At 44.3% G+C, this 18,782-nt stretch overlaps 1 protein-coding gene across 2 annotated transcripts in view; it reads left to right on the top strand.

Moving 5' to 3' along the window:
- LOC131664435 (protein yippee-like 1) overlaps nucleotides 1-18,607 on the top strand; it is a 21,293-nt gene extending 2,686 nt beyond the window's left edge. The window contains exons 1-5 of one of the 2 annotated variants that reach the window (XM_058935513.1): nucleotides 11,148-13,806; nucleotides 14,130-14,424; nucleotides 14,868-14,911; nucleotides 15,046-15,154; nucleotides 15,617-18,607. In XM_058935513.1, the coding sequence (XP_058791496.1) occupies nucleotides 14,323-14,424; nucleotides 14,868-14,911; nucleotides 15,046-15,154; nucleotides 15,617-15,706 (345 nt within the window). In that variant the 5' untranslated portion in view covers nucleotides 11,148-13,806; nucleotides 14,130-14,322 and the 3' untranslated portion in view covers nucleotides 15,707-18,607. Of the gene's footprint in view, nucleotides 1-11,147; nucleotides 13,807-14,129; nucleotides 14,425-14,867; nucleotides 14,912-15,045; nucleotides 15,155-15,616 lie in introns of those variants that run through there. The other variant, XM_058935512.1, reaches the window with a different exon arrangement.
- The last annotated feature ends 175 nt before the right edge of the window (nucleotides 18,608-18,782 follow it).

Consider the following 18,782-nt stretch of genomic DNA (forward strand, 5'->3'; position numbering starts at 1 on the left):
TGCCGTCGATTCGCATCTTGAGCTTTCCTACCGGTACGTTACGCAAGCGACGCGCCAAACTGTCGCGCTGGAAAATAGTTTGCGCGGCGGGCAAAAGGTGAAAATCCAGTCTGGCGACGTACGCGCATGCGTACATTATTATTATGGGAAAGCAACTGAAAATGAAAAAGAAACGAAAAAGAAAGAGAGTATGTTGCGAACGTGACTGTCTCTTTGATCTTGTTATTTCACGTCAATTGGAGAGCTTTCGCTGCCCTTACTTAGGTGTATACCCACGTATCGAGAGCCATTCGCGGTGATTTTTACTCGCTTACGGGCACCATTGTTAACGTCAAGGCCAATAAATGTTGAGCGAACGTCTGGAAATGGCGTGATCTGATCGTAGACTGTCAACTGGTGTCTCTCTTGCTGTTGTCACCCCGCGAAATATTTAATGCAGGCTTTTTATCGCGCTTCTCAAACATTGTCTTTTGTCCGTCACTTAGTGCGCGATAGCACGCTCGACACGTAGCATCCCAAATTCGTTTGCGGCCGCTCGACCGAAGACGCAGGAGGTCAAAAAACCTCTCTCGTCGCGTCCATTATTCAATTAGCGCGAGGAACACATCCCGGTGCAACGTCCTCGTAGTCGCCCGAAGATCCTGCCCAGTTGTGACTTCACACTTTGTCGCGTGCGCGGCTCTGCTCCTCAATTGTTCCTAAATGTATCCATTAGTGAGGTCCATTAAAGCGACGGCATCATTGAAGCTTCTTTTTCTGCGGGCCAATCGTCATTGTTAATGAGCCGCGTTCCGTCGCATCGTTCAGTAATAGATCGGAAAATCGATATTATTATGTATTGTCTGCTTACGATGGATGACAAGCGGCACGTGCGCACGCCGTATATAAGCGCGCTTTGCGCCAGTCGCGTCGCTTTGTGCACTGAATAAGAACAAAAAAATACTGCGCTTTTTGCGTTTGCAATGCAAAAAGTGCGAAGCACAGTGAAGCCGCTTGCTGTATTTTTATGATCTCTCTTGGGTAAACGTAGTGACCGCACGAGTCCGTTTATCGAATGATTTATCTCGATTATTGTTGCAAACGATTCCGATGTACACACACACACACACACACTCACACTTACGAGGGAATTGCACGCTTAAAATTGATGAGAAATTGCGAACGGTGTTTTCTTTTCTTTACTTTGTTTTTGTCCTTCGTAGGCCTGGATTATTACTTCGCCATTTGAACATCTGCACGGAAAAAAAATGGAATACGCTGCCGGCCGAGGCATTGTTTAAATCCGCGTATGTAAAAATTCTTTGTCGATGCGAACGTCCGATCGGTCAATGGAAAGCACAAGCCGGCGACATTGAAATGGAAGACGAAGAATGGAGAATCGATTTGGAGACGCGCACGTGCGCCACGTGAGAAGTTCTTGCCGCCACCGTTGCCGGCCGGTACAGCCTGTGTATCTTTGTTGAGTACCAGTATCGTCGAGTACTAGTTCGCTTCTTTCATTTATACGAACATTTCATTTTGCGTGCTTCAGTCAAACCACAACTATTTATAGATGAAATTTTAATTTCTAAAATACACCACATAACAATTCTATGCTCTGAAAATCCGTCGATATAAATTGGTAAAGAAAAATTTTAATAAAATTATATTTGTAACTTTGACTGAACACATTTTCACGTGTTCCTTTTTTTCTTTTTCGTTTTCTAAACAAATCTAAACGTCAGCTGCGCCTGGCAAATTTTCTTTATTTTTTAACGTATTTGTTTACGATTCAAGACTTTTTCTATGATATTCTCATATCAATAAATTTATTTTGTTGAAAAAAATATTGGAAATCAGTTTCGGCTCATTTTCACTTTTAATAATCAACGTTAATCTTATCTTTCATCTATTTATCCGTCAAATTTTTTCTTTATACTTACATTTACAAATTTAATTTCAGGAAAATGTTTTTAAGAAATAATATGCTCTTTATTGTTTATTATTTGAAGGTTAGGCCGTCGGATGAATGTGAATTTTATTCTTTTCCTGATACGAATTGTCTTATTTTTTATTCATTCAATCAATCGTTAGTAACTCGTTTGTTACTCTTGCTACCAATTCGCTTGTACTATTCATACTATATTCATGCATGCCGTTACAGATAGTGACCTACGTGACCGTAGATCACGAATAAACTGGCTTCACTGTGATATCCATCTCTTTTTTTATAAAAGGATCGACCTATAATTGCGCAACGCCAACCATGGCCCCGCTGAATTCATTGATTTGCCACTCACTTCTACCTTACGCGTACGCTCGCAGCTGCGCGTTCCTCATTGGTGTTTAACTGCGAATCTATAAAAGTCGATCGTTTACCGAATATTTGTTTGTATCGCACAACCATCGACTCGGTTCTCTCGTTCATTGGTTCGTTCCACGTGCTGTTATTTCAGGTGTCGTTGGCTTGCGGTAAAAGCGATTGAGACATTTTGTCCAACGGAAACATCTCACTAGTAAAACAACTTTCGATAAAAAACTAGTTGATTGTTAGACACCTAGTTTTTCTCCAATATGCCAACTAGCACGTTCAGCGTTTCTTTTTTTGCCATTGAAAAGCGTATTTTCCGAGGCTCGATCGAGCAGAAGCTCATTTTTCAAATTCACCGACAAACGAAGTGTATCTTAAATTGCAATCAATTAGAATTGCTCGCTTTGGAAAAAAGAACTGCGCACCCATCGATATCTATTTTAAGAACCCCGAGTCGCGCTATTTGCAAAGCTTTTCATTGAATGCTAAAACGATTCGATTTCTCGTGCAGTCGGCAATGAAAAGGAAAAACAGTTCGCGTCGGATCTGCAAAATTACATGGTGTTTTGTCAGAAAACTCGACCCAATTTGCGCGTCGACGATGCGACGGCGTATCCTATTAATAATACAGCATGGGCAGCGTTTTGGATCGCGCAGCGTGTATATATAATTATAAATCCGGCTCGAAAAGTTGAGCGACCCCTGGCTGCGAGCAAGTGCGAGAGCACTGCACTCTCGCTGCGGGAGTCGATGGAAAAAGAGGCTTTTGGCTAAGCTATGTTTAGCCTCTCTCTCTGGCAAATCCTCGTCTGTAATAGGGTTAAAGTCAGCGACGCACGTTTTTCGGCACCAATTTAGACTGCGTCGTCCCAACTTTTCTGTGTATTTTGCTTTTTCTTGCCCTATTGATTACCTGCGGCTCCGATGCCAATTACAAGTCTATACATATATTGCTGGTAAATTGTTTTCTATTATCATTGACAAATAGCTTTCCTCCTCTTATTGTTCGATTGCGTAGCTTGGATTAATTGCTATAAAGAGTTTTCGCAATGATCGCTACACGTTTGCCTTGACGTTAAGCTTCACTTTGAAAATATTTACCGAGCCAACAAATTGAACGGACAATTAGTTTCCTAATACACACGCGCGTATACGTATAGGAACACAATGATAACGATTGTCGAGCTTTATTTTCGAAAAATTTCAGAAAAAAAGGAAACAGAGCCGTCGACCTTGACGAAGGTCGCCGTTTATTTTTATCCGGAGAAAGATAAGGCAGCCGACATTATAATTTCGATCGCAGAGACCGTCCTCGTCCGCCATGACCTACGGCAAAACAACAAGATATCGCGTGGGCGATGCGCGAGCTTTATTTGCGTTCTTTTTCTTTCCTTTATTTTATTTTTTTTTTTGTTTTTTTTTTTTTATTTTTTTTTTTTACCCTCGCCTGTTTCGCGCCGCGGCTTATCGACGGCGCCGGCTGCGGGCGCAGCAAAGCAGCGGACAAATGCTCTCTCTCGCTCGCGACTGCCCGTAGATTTATCGGGGCCGCTTGCCTCCGCCCCTCCCCAGCCGAGAAGCCGCGTGTCGCATCGCGCTTCCGCTCGATTCTCAGCTGTGCCGAGTGCCGAACATCAGCATCGGCGCAGATCGATCGCGCTCGCACGGCGTCGCAATGAAATATACAGAGAGCCGTCTATAAGCCGAAAGCCGAAGCCGGCGCGCGGGCGTTCACACGGGACTCGTGGCCGCGACCGGGAGCGAGGGAAAGCAATTGATCGGCCGAGGCGCGACGGGGGTAGAGGGAGCAGGAAGAAAGCTCGCAAGGCCGTGCGACCGACGGTTTTTCGCGAGGCGTGCGCGAGGCCGACGACCTGAAACGGAAAGACACGCGCTCGCCGCCGCGACGCGCCAGCAGTCTCGGTTCCCTTCGCCAAGAGAGCAACGCACCCCTCGACGCGCGCAGCCAGTTGCTCGACCCACCCTCGCGTCTCCTTTGTCGCTCTCGCGCCAGGATGTGCGCGTCGTTTTTCTTGGCCGGCGGCGATCCCCCGAGGCTTCGCCGACCAAATGTGCCGAATAGTGTGCGCCGAGTTGCACCCAACTTTCAACGAACGTGCAATCGCGAGGGCCACCTTTCTTGAGCCGCAGATGTCTTTTCTTTGCCGAATGTTTTACGACCCAAGGGCAGATTGCAATTAAACGGTGACTGCCCCTTGTCGACAATTTCCCATTGGCTTTAACTTCATTCACGCGAATTAATCGATCATTACCAGCACGCATATATTAATTTATACCCGTTATTTCTTTTATTTCAGGTGAGTTTCCCAGCACGTTCGGAACCCTCGGTAAGCACGCATAAGTCGCATCAGTGCGAGTGCGCTGCGGGAAACAAATTGCCGGGTACCAATGTCAAGGGGGACGGGAAAAAACACCACGCTTCCGTCTTTTTCCCGACGAGCTATCAAGAGACGGGAGGGAGAGGGAGAAAAGAGAAGTGGAAGTGGGTTAATAGCACGACTTATTTTATTCTCGCGGGCGCGCGAGGAAACATGCGGCCCCGATAAGGACGGGCGTATTGTAAAGATCTCTCGCAGAGGTCGCCAAGGAATTGGAACATGCGAAGATTTTGTTCAATTTTTCGAGGCGGAGTAGACGACATTGAAATCGGAAAAAGAGCGAGACGCCGAGATATCCAAACTATCCGCGCTCCGTGTATTATGCGTTTCTTTCGACGTCGAAGAGCTTTCAGTCTGCGGCTGCAAGCCGCTGGCCGGTCAATCGTTGTGTTCGCGTCATTCCAAATCGTTGAAAAAGCCTTATCGTGACGACAGCGGCAAAAACAGAGCTGCACGGATCTCGAGTGTTCTCGTTGGGTAACCTCATTCCTGGGACGCTTATCATCCGTTTAGCCGCGACCCGCGTCCGCGTTTTACCAGGTCACGTCGCGCCGAGCAAGAGAGATCGATCGACGACTACGACGACGACGACGGCAGTGGCGGCGGCGCCGCCGCGAAAGTGAATCCCGCGTGCTCTTGCGCAGAAACCGCGCAGCTGATCGCGTGTAAAGCTACGAAAGTCAGCTGGCTCTTTGGCCTCTTCCTGCGCCTCCCTGTGTACGCGTAACGCGGATGCCCTGGGACGCTTTTGCCCCTCGCGCACACGCGCATCTTTCGACGGGTCCTATTCGACGTTGTTCTCGAATTTCGACCGCGATGCCTTTCGCGATAATGAAACTACTGGCGGCGATGACGTTGCCGCCCGAACGCTCGCCTCGGAGTGTTTCGAACTCCAATTTGTGAAGTTCTAGAATTTTCTCACTCTACAGCCTGTGCGACAAGCGACCGCGCGATTCGCAACTTTTTTTCAACTAACAGCGTGGACAGAATTTTCCTAGAAATAAAAACCGACGTGCAAGCTTTTGGACCGCACGATACAATAACCTTTGTTAAAACGTGTTTTTTTTTTTTTTTTTTTTTAATTTTTTTCTTTTCAGCAAATAAAGTTGTCAAGCGGAAAATCTTATACTCGGCAATTCCAAGTATACTTGGCCCTGATAATGAATTCCCAAGGGTAACTCGGCGGTAAAATAAAAAGAGAAAAATCGTATTCTGTGCCAAAAGCCTCTCAGTCGACAATTCAATTCACTTATACGACTTGTCAATTGTTCTCACGTGCTGCAGTTAAAGGAGACGACACGTCTGAATAATAAGAGGTTTATTCGCTAAAAAAAGGAAGAGCGTTGACGCTAAAGGAGAAGCTTTTCACGCTGCGAAAGGAAGTTGTAATTTTTAAACGTGGCACCAACGACGTTTTTTTGTTTTTTTTTCTTTCAGTCTCTCCCAACGGAATGCTCTTTTTACGACTGCTTCACACAGCCGCGTGTTGCGTCAAGTTATTGCAGTGTCACTGACTTTGTTACAAACTGCTCATTTTTTTATTGGCAATGTATTTTTGTATGCGTGTTTTACTTCATTGAAAAGTTGAATCGGTTTTGCACATCATTACTTAGTCATTTGTCAGGAGGCAAGAACGTGTCCTAATTGCTTTTAATCATGAAATCACCAGTTATAACATCCGTAATGAACGGTGCAATTAGTTACACATCTGCATGCGTGTAATGCCTCTCCCTAGATTATGAACATTAAGATATCAAGGCCCCGTCAAGGTAACGAACTAACGTAATATTTTCATCTATGCGATTTGTAAACATCTTCGAGAGCGATCCTTGTTTGCGAACGATAATTCGTCAAAGAAACGATAAAAGTCTTTTTAATATTCGGACATTCACCTGCGAAAACTGCTTTCAACGCAAAAGATCAACAGCAACAAAAGTTAAGTATCGTTTATAAATCGTGTTATAAAAGATCGTTGAATGTCAGCACGCTGTATGACGTATACGCGGATGTTAATAAGACTGCGCGCGAGTCTCCACATAGGCAGTTGGTAATCAGCTGAGCTAAAGGTATTGCACGAAGTAGCGTAAGACACGTTATAGTGGCAATTGATTTTTTCTTTCGCTATATACCGAAAACAACGAAGCACAAGCTTATCCACCTTCTTTTCTGTTCTTTTACCTTTCGCGCGCGTAAACTTTGTATTATCTGCTCGCGACGACAACAGTCGCGAAATCAATAATAATGATTCTTCTTATTTCTCTTATTTGTAACTTCAGCCAGGAACTGAATTTTTCACCAATTTTATCGACTCGATACATCGCTCACTTTTTCCCTTCGTATCGCGATAATCAATTGAGCGAGGTGTTTACGTTTAACCACGCGAGTGCTCATTCAATTTTTTCGACGCTCGTCAAACATTTGCTCCGCGAACGTACCCTAAAATAAAAATCAATGTACTGCTAAGAAGCCTTTTAGCTCGCAAAAGTACGATACTTCCAGTCCCAGTTATATCGCACGAACGACACGTAAAGCCAAGTTTCGGGAAGCTTGCACTTAACGTTGCATGCTGTTCTTTTCTTATCGTTCTCGTTCTCTCTCTCTTTCTCTCTGTCTCTCTCTCTCTTTCTCTCTGTCTCTCTCTCTCTCTCTCTCTCTCTCTCTCTCTCTCTCTCTCTCTCTCTCTCTGTCTCTCTGTCTCTCTGTCTCTCTCTCTCTCTCGCTCCCTCGCTCTCTCGCTCTCTCGCTCTTTCTCTCGATATCCCGTTGCGCGTCAAAGCCGGCAATCATCGACGCATAAATCTAAACAAAGGGAGAGAAAGATGAACCGCGCAATCCAAGTTTAAACGAGCAATTGTTATTTTCATTGAGGACAGTTCGTCACACCGTCAAAGCGAATCGTGCAATTTTAACGAATCAAACTTGTAATGCACTCGCGATTTCCTTCTTTTTTGGCACTCTCCGTAAACTTTGCTAATTTTAACTTACAGCTGGCCGTCCTCGTAATTACTTTCCAAACGAGGCTCTCTTTCTCAGCTGCTGTCTAATTATGCGCACCGAGGATATAAAATTGTATTTTTAATCGCACTTTATCTGGGTTACATTATTACAGTAGGCTATAGACGATACGAACGCGTTATTAGAAATAATAGTTCTGTCGTCGGGTTTGAGAAATTTTTCTCGTGGAAATCATGGCTTGTTAACTCGATCGAAAGAGCTTAGCTGTGGGAGCGAACAGTTAACTGTGTCGATGATGCAAACTCGATTGACAATTGTGTCGTTATGGAGGTGGACGCCAAGCTATATTTGAAAGTACAGCTTTTCATTGACGGTATTTGTCTTTCTTTCGTTATGCGAATGGTCGGAAAGAGCCGAGAGCGTCGCGGTTCTTTCTCGACGGAAAGACCAGCCGGACAACCAGCTTTCCACTGGTGGATTTCGCAATGCGTCCAGTCGCGCCCACGTCCGCACATGCCTATATGGCGATTTTCACAAGAGCAGCGTCGACGAGAGAAACCAAGCGGGTTTTCGGTCGGCGATAAACGCGCTTTAATGTACGCAAGTGGTTGCATAAGCCGCCGGTGCGTGCGCGCAGTCGATCGCTTTCTCGCGATCGCGACAGGTTTCGGGGACACCGACCCGTTGTCATCCGTCGTTCGTGTGGCTTCGTGGCGTTTTTCCTCTCGCTGGACCGCGACTCGAAGTCATCGACGTTGCCGACGCGTCAAAAATTGGAGTTGCTCGCTGCCGGGAACGTGAATTCCGCGCCAACGGTCGAATGGGAAAATCAGAATTGAGGTCGTTGCGCGCTACTTCACCTTGGTTTCATTGTTTTCACGCGGCTAATTCCGAATTGTTTAGCTGGCAACGTAGCAGTTTTAATCCGAAAGAATCCCGCTGACGCACGGAGCTCGTAAAAACGCGAAGGAACGGTGATCGTTCGACCGGAGACCGAATAGATTTAGGTGTTGGTCGCCGACGCCGTCGCCGTTATCTCCAAAACAGCCGCGCGAAACGTCGATCGCGGACTCTTCGACACTTCCAGCTGCGCTCCCCGTTCTCGTTATTTTTCCATCCTCCGCGCGCGAGCGCAAAAGAAAAGCCGACGTTTCTCCCACGCGCGTCAATCAACGTTGTGCGCGGCACGTGAGATTTATTTATAAAGCGCAGGCGGCCGACCGCTCGATGACCGTCATTCCGTTTTATTTTTCTTTTTGCCACGCCAACCAGCCGAGTGCATAGCCGTTGACACTTGACTTACTCCTTTTTCCGCAGTCGGCGTTATAAAGGCCGGTCTATCTATAATGAGCTGGCCACTGGTGTATTTTCGGATTGCGAGCTGTCTTACTTTTAATTGTGATGGCGCGAGCTTCCTAGCTCATCGATTTTGCAATTGTACGGGCAATCGAATATCCGCGAGCGTGTGAGGCTCCTCCACGCGAGACTTATGTTTTATGCGTTTGATCGAGACTCGGGGCGCGACCGGGCGACCGGGCGACCGGGCAGCCGAGCAGATCGATGTTATCTTAGATCCGACGGTATTCCGGCTTGATTATTGATCCACGCAACCACCGACCATTACCAAAGCCGTCCGGCAATATCGAGCGCCGATGAACGTTCCACCGAGTCGACGAAGGGGAATCCCTGGCCCGCTCGAGCTTTGCACGAGTCCAAAGTAATCGGCTTCGCACTTTTATGCTGGCGCGTCACTTGTGCGTGCACGGCGAGGCCGCGACGCCTTGTGCAATGTTTCTTTCGTTTTCTCGCAGAGACGTTTGCAGCCCGAAAACGTACGTAAAATCCACATCTGAGAAGAAAAACAAATCGCACTCGGGAGACCACAAACCTCGTGCCGCTCGCGTGGTTGATCGGCCGTTTTTTTCTTCCCCCACCGTGAGCTTCGAGCAGCCCTTGATTGATCCTACGCTTTCCTTCTTCGCCAATCAAATATCGATCGCGCGCGTGCACGTTGACGGACGCGACGTCGAAAATAACCGGCAGAGCACTTGTTTTGTTTCCGCTGCCGAAGCGCACGATAATGAGCCGCGCACGCGCCGGCAATATTAGACCGATCAGGCATCGGATTACACGTAAGAATTGGTTTTCCGTAAAAGCGAGGAGGAAGACAGCGGAAAAATGCGGAATGGGGAGGAAACCACCGCTAGCGATTGCAGCTGCGCAGAAGCCACTGCGCACGATCGCACGAATTTACCAAATGATAACAGCATAATTTGAATTACTTCTGAATCATAAATAATAATCAATAACAAAATATAATTTAGATTTGTTTTGTTGCAAACAAATCATGACGATATATTTTCCACCGACACATTTCAAAAATAATTATGATCGGCTACTATACAATTGATCCGTAAAATTATTAAGTAATTTTTTGCAACAGAAAATTGAAAAAATACTATGAAAAATATAACGCAGTGATTTGTTTACGTTGTAGTTGACTTGTTTATCAAACATCAACCAAAGCTATCAAAGAATCTTTGTATGCGTACACTTGTCACTCTATCAGATAAAATAATTTGGAATACGAATGTGAGCCCACGCCACTTTCCTGCATACTTATTATGTTTTGCCAAGCTGATTGCAAAGATGCAGCTTGGAAGCAATGGCATTTCAACATATCTCCATTGAGACAGTGACAACAGTGTACATCCATAAATATTATATAAGAGATGTGATTTATGCTTTATGTAACAAATCCATTGAAGCTAAGTGCTTGACACAACTTTGTCATGAGCATTCTTATATTTAGTACAAGTACATGGCAATACTATACTGCTATCTCTGTCTCAGTTGAGGTATATTGGGCAATTGTTTGAAGCTCCATCTTTGCAATCAACATGGCAAAACATAATAAGTGTGCAGGAAAGTGGCATAGGCTCATATTTGTATTCCAATAAAGATTCTGTGTTAGCTGTGATTAATGCTACATTAACAAGTCCAATGAAACCTAATACTTGACACAGCTTCTTCTCTAGTAATTTTTGCATCTTGTTCAAGGCCATACTGTCAAGGTGGCCTTCATTGTCAAGCTGTGTCCAACACTTGATTTCAATAGATTTATTAATCGAGTATCAACCCTAGTTATCAAAGAATATTTGTACGGATACTCTTGTCGCTATCTTAGTTGTCACAGCTTGAAATACAAATATGAGCCCACGCCATTTTTCTGCATACTTATTATATTTTGCCATGTAGATTGCAAAATTACGTAAGTAGTATAATTTAAATTACTTCTGAATGATAAATAATAATCAATAAAAAAAATAATTTGGATTTGTGTTGCCGTAAACAAATCTTCGCAATGTATTTTCCATAATTTTATTTTTCATTTGAAATATATCGCGATGATTTATTTACCGCAAAACGAATCTAAATTATATATTTGTATGGATAATTATTTACCTTCTCCTTGTCCTACCACACTTGTCTCAAAAAATCAAACTTACATGCGAGTAAGTAGCCGCTAATATCTAGAGCGAAGAGACTATTATAAAATCAATTTTATAGTTGCAAGCAAAGAAAAATTGTAATTTAACCATTTTTATTATAATCACGAAGCCACAATTTTGAACTTGATAGGACATCATACCCAAATTGCCACTTCGTAATTGTAATAAAAATAGTTAAATTACATTGTTTATTTGTTTCCAACTACGAAATTGATTCGAATATAGTCTTTACGCTCTAGATATCAGTGACAGTCTATTTGCATGTCGGTTTTACTTTTTGAAAAAAAATGTGTGGTGGGTAGAGAGAAAGGGAGAGATTTCATTACTTGTACCAGGATCATATAAAATATATTCCATAGACAGGAATGCTTAGAATTGAACACCTGGTCAATTGCCGATGGTCGTCTCTGACAAACTTTTAAATTACATCAGAAATTATAAATTAGTAGATGTTTTATGCAAACAGCTAATCGAGTCGGCGTTTTAAGAGGCGAATTCGTAGGTTGAACGTATACCTACATTACCGGCATCGGGCTAACCGATATTTTATTGCACGTATTGATATTTTCAGTATTTAGACGATACTGATACTTTAAGTAATTCAGACCATTTTTACGATACAAAGTATGTAATTAATTTGCAGTTCATGTAAACTGTGTTACTCCAACTTATTATATGTAGTATTGTGCGTAGAATACGTATAATACTCCACCTAAGAGAAAATCAGCGATGAAAAGTTATCCGAGAAAATGACAATGAAAAAATTTGATTTTCCAAATAGCTTTCTGGAAATTGCATCAATGGAAATAAAACTTTTGAATAAAAAATGGTAATCTAGACTTTTGATTTTACTATTGGATACATAAGTATATCACGCGTGAAGACTATAAAAGCGATGAAACGCTTTCGGATGAGCCCCAATTAGCCAAGTTATTGTATATGTAGTGTCGGGTGCGGCCAAGCTTCATGGCTATTTCATGCCTACTCGCATGCGTGCCGCGACCGCGACACTCGATCATTCAGAAGTAATTCAAATGATGCTACTTTTATTTGCTACACTCGTGTGAGCGTGCGCAGTGGTTTGTGCGCAGCCGCAATCGCAAGCGCTGGCTTTCTCCGTAGTCCACATTTTTTCGTGTCGTTCCTCTTCGCTTTCACGGAAAACCGATTCTAACGTGTAATGAGCCTTATTTTGGTTCTGCAGCGTGCTTCATTCGGGAACTAGCGATGTAAGCATCGAAGACGTATCTGTCGGACAGTGTTATTCGTTGGAAATTTCAGTGCTGCCGAATACGTGGAAAATAACGCATTGACGTCCTGCTCTTGATCTTCATTGAATACTTGTGGATGAGATAATTGCTCTCTGCAAAGACCCTGGCTAAGGAGACTGATGTTTCTATACTTGACATTGTTATGCACTCAAAACTAATTATTTTCGTGGCACAGTAAATTACCAATCTATTTCGAGTTTCGTATTTTGCAGGTCGTCTCTTGGACGTATCAACTATAACATTGAACATTGAATGATATCATATAAGACGCGAATAGTCAGCGTCATCGTTCAGTCCGAACCACAGCCGTGGCTACTCTTTATCCATCGTTATTCCGGAGTGATGTGATGAAAATTCGAATCAAACTCGATCCGAAAACCACTTTGGTCGTTAAGCGCGACCAAACCGTTAGCACGCAATAGCGCGAAAATCTGCCGTACGCGTAGCCAAGTATCGTTCCGAATGCGTATATACTCCGAGGTCGCATGTCAATTTGTCGAGATTATCGGTGATTCAAGAAAAGTGGCAATTATCGGCGCGGCCGCGTCGCCGCGACCAAGCAGGATAATTGCGTCTGATTATCGTGTAAGGGCGCGCGCAGACAATCGCACGATTGTTTCTAGATCGTCGAAGAGGAGCAGCGCCAGTCCGTAGCGGCGATTCGCCTGTCCTCGGAGCGACTGCGGCGAGCGATTGCGGGGCGATCTTAGCAGCCAAACGGAGAGCCGATCGAGAGCCCTCGCAGCCGCGCTGCCACGCTTTACGCAGAACGGAGCGCGCGGACATTTCGACGTCGGCGGCGATTCGTTGTGCGGCTACTTTTTATTGATCCGCGGAGGGAAGACCAAATCCAAAGTCAACGTGCAAAGCGATTCGGACGACGGAATCGGGTCGCTAAAAGTGCGGTGCGCGCAGGTTGGGGAACAAAAGGCCGCGCGCGACTTCTGCGAGCCAAAGCTCTCTAATCGCGCCGGCGCACGTGCGCCAATTGTCCGTAATACGAGTGGAGCCCCCGCCCCCCTCCCGCCACGCGAATCGCCTCGAACGAAAGATCGCAGCGATGGCTCGCCGGCAGGTTTTCCGTTGCAGGACACCCGCGAGCACGCGGACGTGGATCGGCAAGGTCGCGCTTCTCTCTTGCCTTTGTCCGTTTGCTCTCCCAGCCGGCGAAGGGAACGCGCGACGTCGAGCCGGTCTCGCTGGTCTCCCGCCGAGGCTCGACGTCGTCTAAAGCAGATGCGCGCGCGCGTCATCGGCGGCCGAGAAGATGCGGCGCAGTCACTTGGCTCGGCTCGCAACGATCTCGGCGATCTCGTCACGAGCGGCTTTGAAAATTCTGCTGCAATCGGGCCGCGCAGAAGCGTTGAATAGCGTTGGCGGTACGTGCCCTTAATGTCAAAATTATCTGTTTCTGTGTCAGCGAACGCCGGCTCATCGCTGCCGCTACTGCACTGATTTTCCCTCTCTCTCTCTCTCTCTCTCTCTCTCTCAATTTGCGCTTTATTCAATCATGCGCGCGTCGTACGCGAAGCTGCTGCGTTTTCTCGTCGAAGTCGGAGCAGACGTTGCTTTGCTTCCGACCGAGGGCCGAGCAAGCCTGGCGGGCGGAGGCGGCAGCCGGAGAAAGTAGCCGCTCTCGGCCGTCGGCCGGCAAGTCGGCGCCGACGCTGATCGTCGTGCCCCCGTGCCTTCTCGCCAACAGGTGCTGGCAGCGCGGCGCTGTCTGCAGACGCGACGAGCGGTCGCCAGTGACAGCTGATCCTTGGCCGGCGAGCGCCGCGACGACGCGCGCGGCTTTCGGGAGGCGAGCCGCGGGAACGCCACGAGTGCAGCTTCTCCCAGCTCGGCGGCAAGGACGGACGTGCGAGGAGCGGAGCTGCGCAGCAAGCGGAATCATGGTCAAGACTTTTCAGGCTTACCTGCCATCCTGCCACCGCACCTACTCGTGCATTCACTGCCGCGCTCACCTCGCCAGTCACGACGAGCTTATCTCCAAGGTGAGATCCGCTGCCTCTTCTTCTCTGCGCCTTTTGTCCCCCTTTTTCCTTTTTCCTTTTTCCTTCTCCCTTCTCCCTTCTCCCTTCTCCCTTCTCTCGCCTTCTCGGCCGACGCCCGATCGGATGAGCTCGCTCGAAACGACGAAGGATGCGCGCGTCTATCGACAATTTGATCGACACCGAGTTCGATTGACATCCGTGTGGCGAGGGCGGACTGCATTGTAACGAGCGCAGTCGGGGACCGCGCCGCGTGCTGCCGAAAGGAACCGAGGTTCCGTCCCGTTTTCGATCGCGAATCAGAGCGATTCGCCGCAGAAACGCCTCGCGAATTACGAGCAACTATCTTCATTGTCCATAACCGAGCACTACGGTTGCGGCGCGCGCGTCTATTAATTACGCTCGCGTGTGCTTTCTTTTCATGTGTCTTCTTCTCTTGCCAACAGTCCTTTCAAGGAAGCCAAGGTCGTGCCTACTTGTTCAACTCCGTGTAAGTAGAGCAGCTGCTGTTAAATCGGTGGAATGCCGATGCGTCTTTTCGATCTGTCGGCATTCCGTCGAAGCGGCACGTGGAATCGAGCGCAGCCAAGGATAATCAGAATGCTTTCGTTGCTCTCTGCGCAGGGTGAACGTGGGCTGCGGTCCCGCGGAGGAGCGTGTCCTGCTGACGGGACTCCACGCCGTCGCCGACATCTACTGCGAGTGCTGCAAGACCACCCTTGGCTGGAAATACGTAAGTTGCCTGCAAAACTTCGTTCGGCCAACCTGCTTTATTTATTTCCTCTCTGACAATTTCACTCCGGATAGAGTCAGCGATTCAACTGTCGGTTAATACTGTAATACGGAAATACGCGAATGACAGATTTATATTACTCTTTTCAACGGACTATTTCGCATTCGCAGTCAAGGCTTCTAATTCTAATTCAATGGCTTCACGCGATTAAGTCCAAAATTTATGCCTCTCTCCAATCCGTTAATTGATGCACCACGGTAACTTGTTTGATATTTGTTCTATCCAAAGTAGTTTGCCTTGAGTCATCAAAGCGTTTTAACGACGGCTCGACTCGATTTCATGGGCTATTTCAGTGTATTGCAGATTATAACAGAGTGCACCCCGAACGACCAAAGTATACGAATCCATGAAAAATCTTTTCTTCGCGCATTCCAAAGTGACGTAACTTTGCTCGTGTTGCAGGAGCACGCGTTCGAGTCGAGTCAAAAGTACAAAGAGGGCAAGTTCATAATCGAGCTGGCCCACATGATCAAGGAGAACGGATGGGAGTAGCAGTTTGCATCGGCTCACAGCTCAGACTGGTCGTCGTCGAACCACCAACGAAAGTCTGTGATTTTATTTGTGATTAAAATAATCTTAGCTGCGGAAGCGCTTTTTGTGTTTTTTTTCGGACCATTTCGACGAGAGAGAGAGAGAGAGAGAGAGAGAGAGAGAGAGAGAGAGAGAGATAAAGAAAGAGAGAGTAAGAGACATAGAGCAAGGCACTCGCATCCAAAAACTCCCTTCGTTTGTTTCGCCAACGATGATGACGTCGCCTCAGCAGCGTAACGACGCGAGCGCAAGGATGCGCCGTCGTAGCCGAAGAAAGCGACGCCGAAGAAAGATCGTACAAGAATTTCTTATGGAGATGCGTGCGCGAATACGAGAGAAAAAGAGAGAGAGAGAGAGATCTTTTTTTCTTTCTTACTAGATTAAGCATGACTGAATTGTGATATATATATATATATATGAGGTTCGGACTGCTAGCGTGTGAATAATTACGATTATTTTTTAAGGGTTGTCCAAGTGATCTTTCTTCTTCAGCGTTTAATAAATATTATCAGCTGTTGCCGTTTGACTTCATTGTATGTATCAGCGATCGCAGCGCAAAATTTAACGTCGTTTGCGCAAGCTTCTGAATATTTAACAAGTTTTAAGTTCAATTTGCTGTATTTGTCAAAAGTGTCATCTTTTTTATCACGTGAATAAATTTGCTGTGTTTTACTATTAAGTATAGAGTGTAAACGATTTTTCAGTCATAATTCTAAAAACAAGCAAATATTATCCGAAAAAAATTCGATGAAAGTCATACATAAAAACAAATTGTGACTTCTTGCAGCGGATACCGTAAAAAAATTGCAATCATATTTTTGAAAATTAACGCACGTAGTATTAGCGAATTGTGCATATTAAAAAGACAAAAAAAAAAGAACAAAAAAGCAGTTGTATAAAAAAAAAAGAAGTTTCGCTGTATAAGTAAAATAAAGACTACGAGAGTTCTTTGAAGATCGCGATCCGATTTCCCAATTGAGGGAGACGCCGCGAAAGGGAGCAGAGCGCATGCGTGCATCGGTTCACATTTATGATTCCGATATAGGACTGCCTGCTCGCCTGAGCTGCGTGTCTATAGATGGAATTTCACTGCCGATATTCCTAATTAATTAATTCAATGAGAAAGAGCGAAAGTGAGAATTTAAAGACGATGAAAGGCTGATTATAACGCACGAACGTCGAGGAATGTGCTTTTGGGCTCGAAACGATGATGAAAAAACAAAAACAAAATAGTTTTAACGTAGCTCAAATAGATAAAAAATAAAAACGACATAGCGTAATAAAAAAGCCTATATTACAATTACTATATAGGACTTGGATATAGACAAATAAGAATTATTAATAACTTAAGAAAATTGAAATCGACGAGTCGGAGAAATTAAAAGATAACGGTTAGGACCGACAGAGAGAAAAAAATAATACGTTAGGTTTCGAAAAATTCACTTTGAAAAGTGTGTGTGAATGCACCGAACTGTTTTACGTTCACCAAGCCTGCCAAACTGTCTGTTTGTCTGCCAGTTGCCACTACTTTACTAATACATAATATATATACAGAGATGTCATAATCATCAGCATTATCGTGACGCAGACATACGTGCAAAACGCTTCAACAAACAGAACGAATTCACGATATCTCATTTGGAGTTCATGCATGGTTATTGACCGAAGAGAAAAAAGATATTCACACGAGCATGAGACGCGATCGTGAAAAATCGGCTCATTTCCACCGTCTATAGCGTCTATCCTTTATAATAATTATACGAATAAATTTATAAACATTACGCTGTAGATATTTTAACTCATGTGCTAATCAAATTTTATTTAATCTTAAGAAGAAAATTTATGTCAGTGTGTTGTTACATAGCGACCTTGCGACGGTGAACTTGAGGTGATGAATAGTAAAAACATAAATGAACACGAAAAAAATTAAAACGCGAAAACGTCGATCTCGTTTGTAAATAAATTACAATGCATTAGGATTCTGCGTATCGAGTCTATAGTTATTGCAAGTAATAGCAGCTGGGTATCTTCGTTCTGTTTTAAACTGTCATACACTGCTCACTCTGACAAAATAGAACATGTTTTCTCACGCTGTAAAATATAGCAACAAAGAAAGAAAAGAAATTAATTACGCATATTAAAGTTGAAATTTACAAAATGAAACAAATACAACAGGCTTTTAATTTTCGCTATCTGGCATGTGTAGATTATGTGATATGAGAGTACCTACGAAAAAAAAGTAAAATTAGCTTGCTGGATCGAGTTTGCCGATAGTCGAAAACTAAAAGACTACAATACTAAAAAAGAACTCAATGCTTATTAGTCAGTTGATTATACCTATACTTTTTTATATTCGTCGTAAATGTTAAGTTGTTCTTTTTTTAAGAAAAACATTGAAACATAGCTTTCAATATTAATTTTAGATACAATTGGACAATATGGGGAGAGCATTGATTTTTGTAATAGATTATGTAAACCAGTATCTTGATTTATGTTATTTATGATACGCTCAACATTAAAGAAAGAAACAAAGCAAAAGTGCTGTGTGCAATTTCGCGTATGAGTGTGATAATGAGACGAATGAATTATTCGGCGTGCATGCTTGGCCTAATCCTCATATTGTGTCTCAAAGAGTACTTTTTATATTAACGTGCCGATGTCCTTATTCTCGTGTCACTCCTTTCTAAGTCTATTCCTTATAATTTTTTTCTTTTCAAATATCCCTATCCTATCTATTTCCTCTATCCTTTCATTCCATCAAGAGTCACGGATTATGTTTTATCCCTTGATTCTCAGTCGCAATCTACATTTCTATTTACGACACGACTTTGCTTTGTAAAATATGTTCGTAATAAAAAATTTTAAAATATTTACTCGAATTTTTTGTCTTTACTCTTCTTGTCATGCTAGTGCAAGTTTTATACTCAACGTTAGTTTTAATAATAAATTATTCGTGCTGTGGAGAATAGGATTCTATGGACTTGAAAATATTTTTTATTTCGTTTTGTCGTAAAATTTTTTACATAAGGTATTATGT

This window comes from Phymastichus coffea, unplaced genomic scaffold (genome assembly GCF_024137745.1).
Source record: "Phymastichus coffea isolate CEN01 unplaced genomic scaffold, Cenicafe_Pcof_1.1 PCOF00044, whole genome shotgun sequence".
NCBI lineage: Eukaryota > Metazoa > Arthropoda > Insecta > Hymenoptera > Eulophidae > Phymastichus > Phymastichus coffea.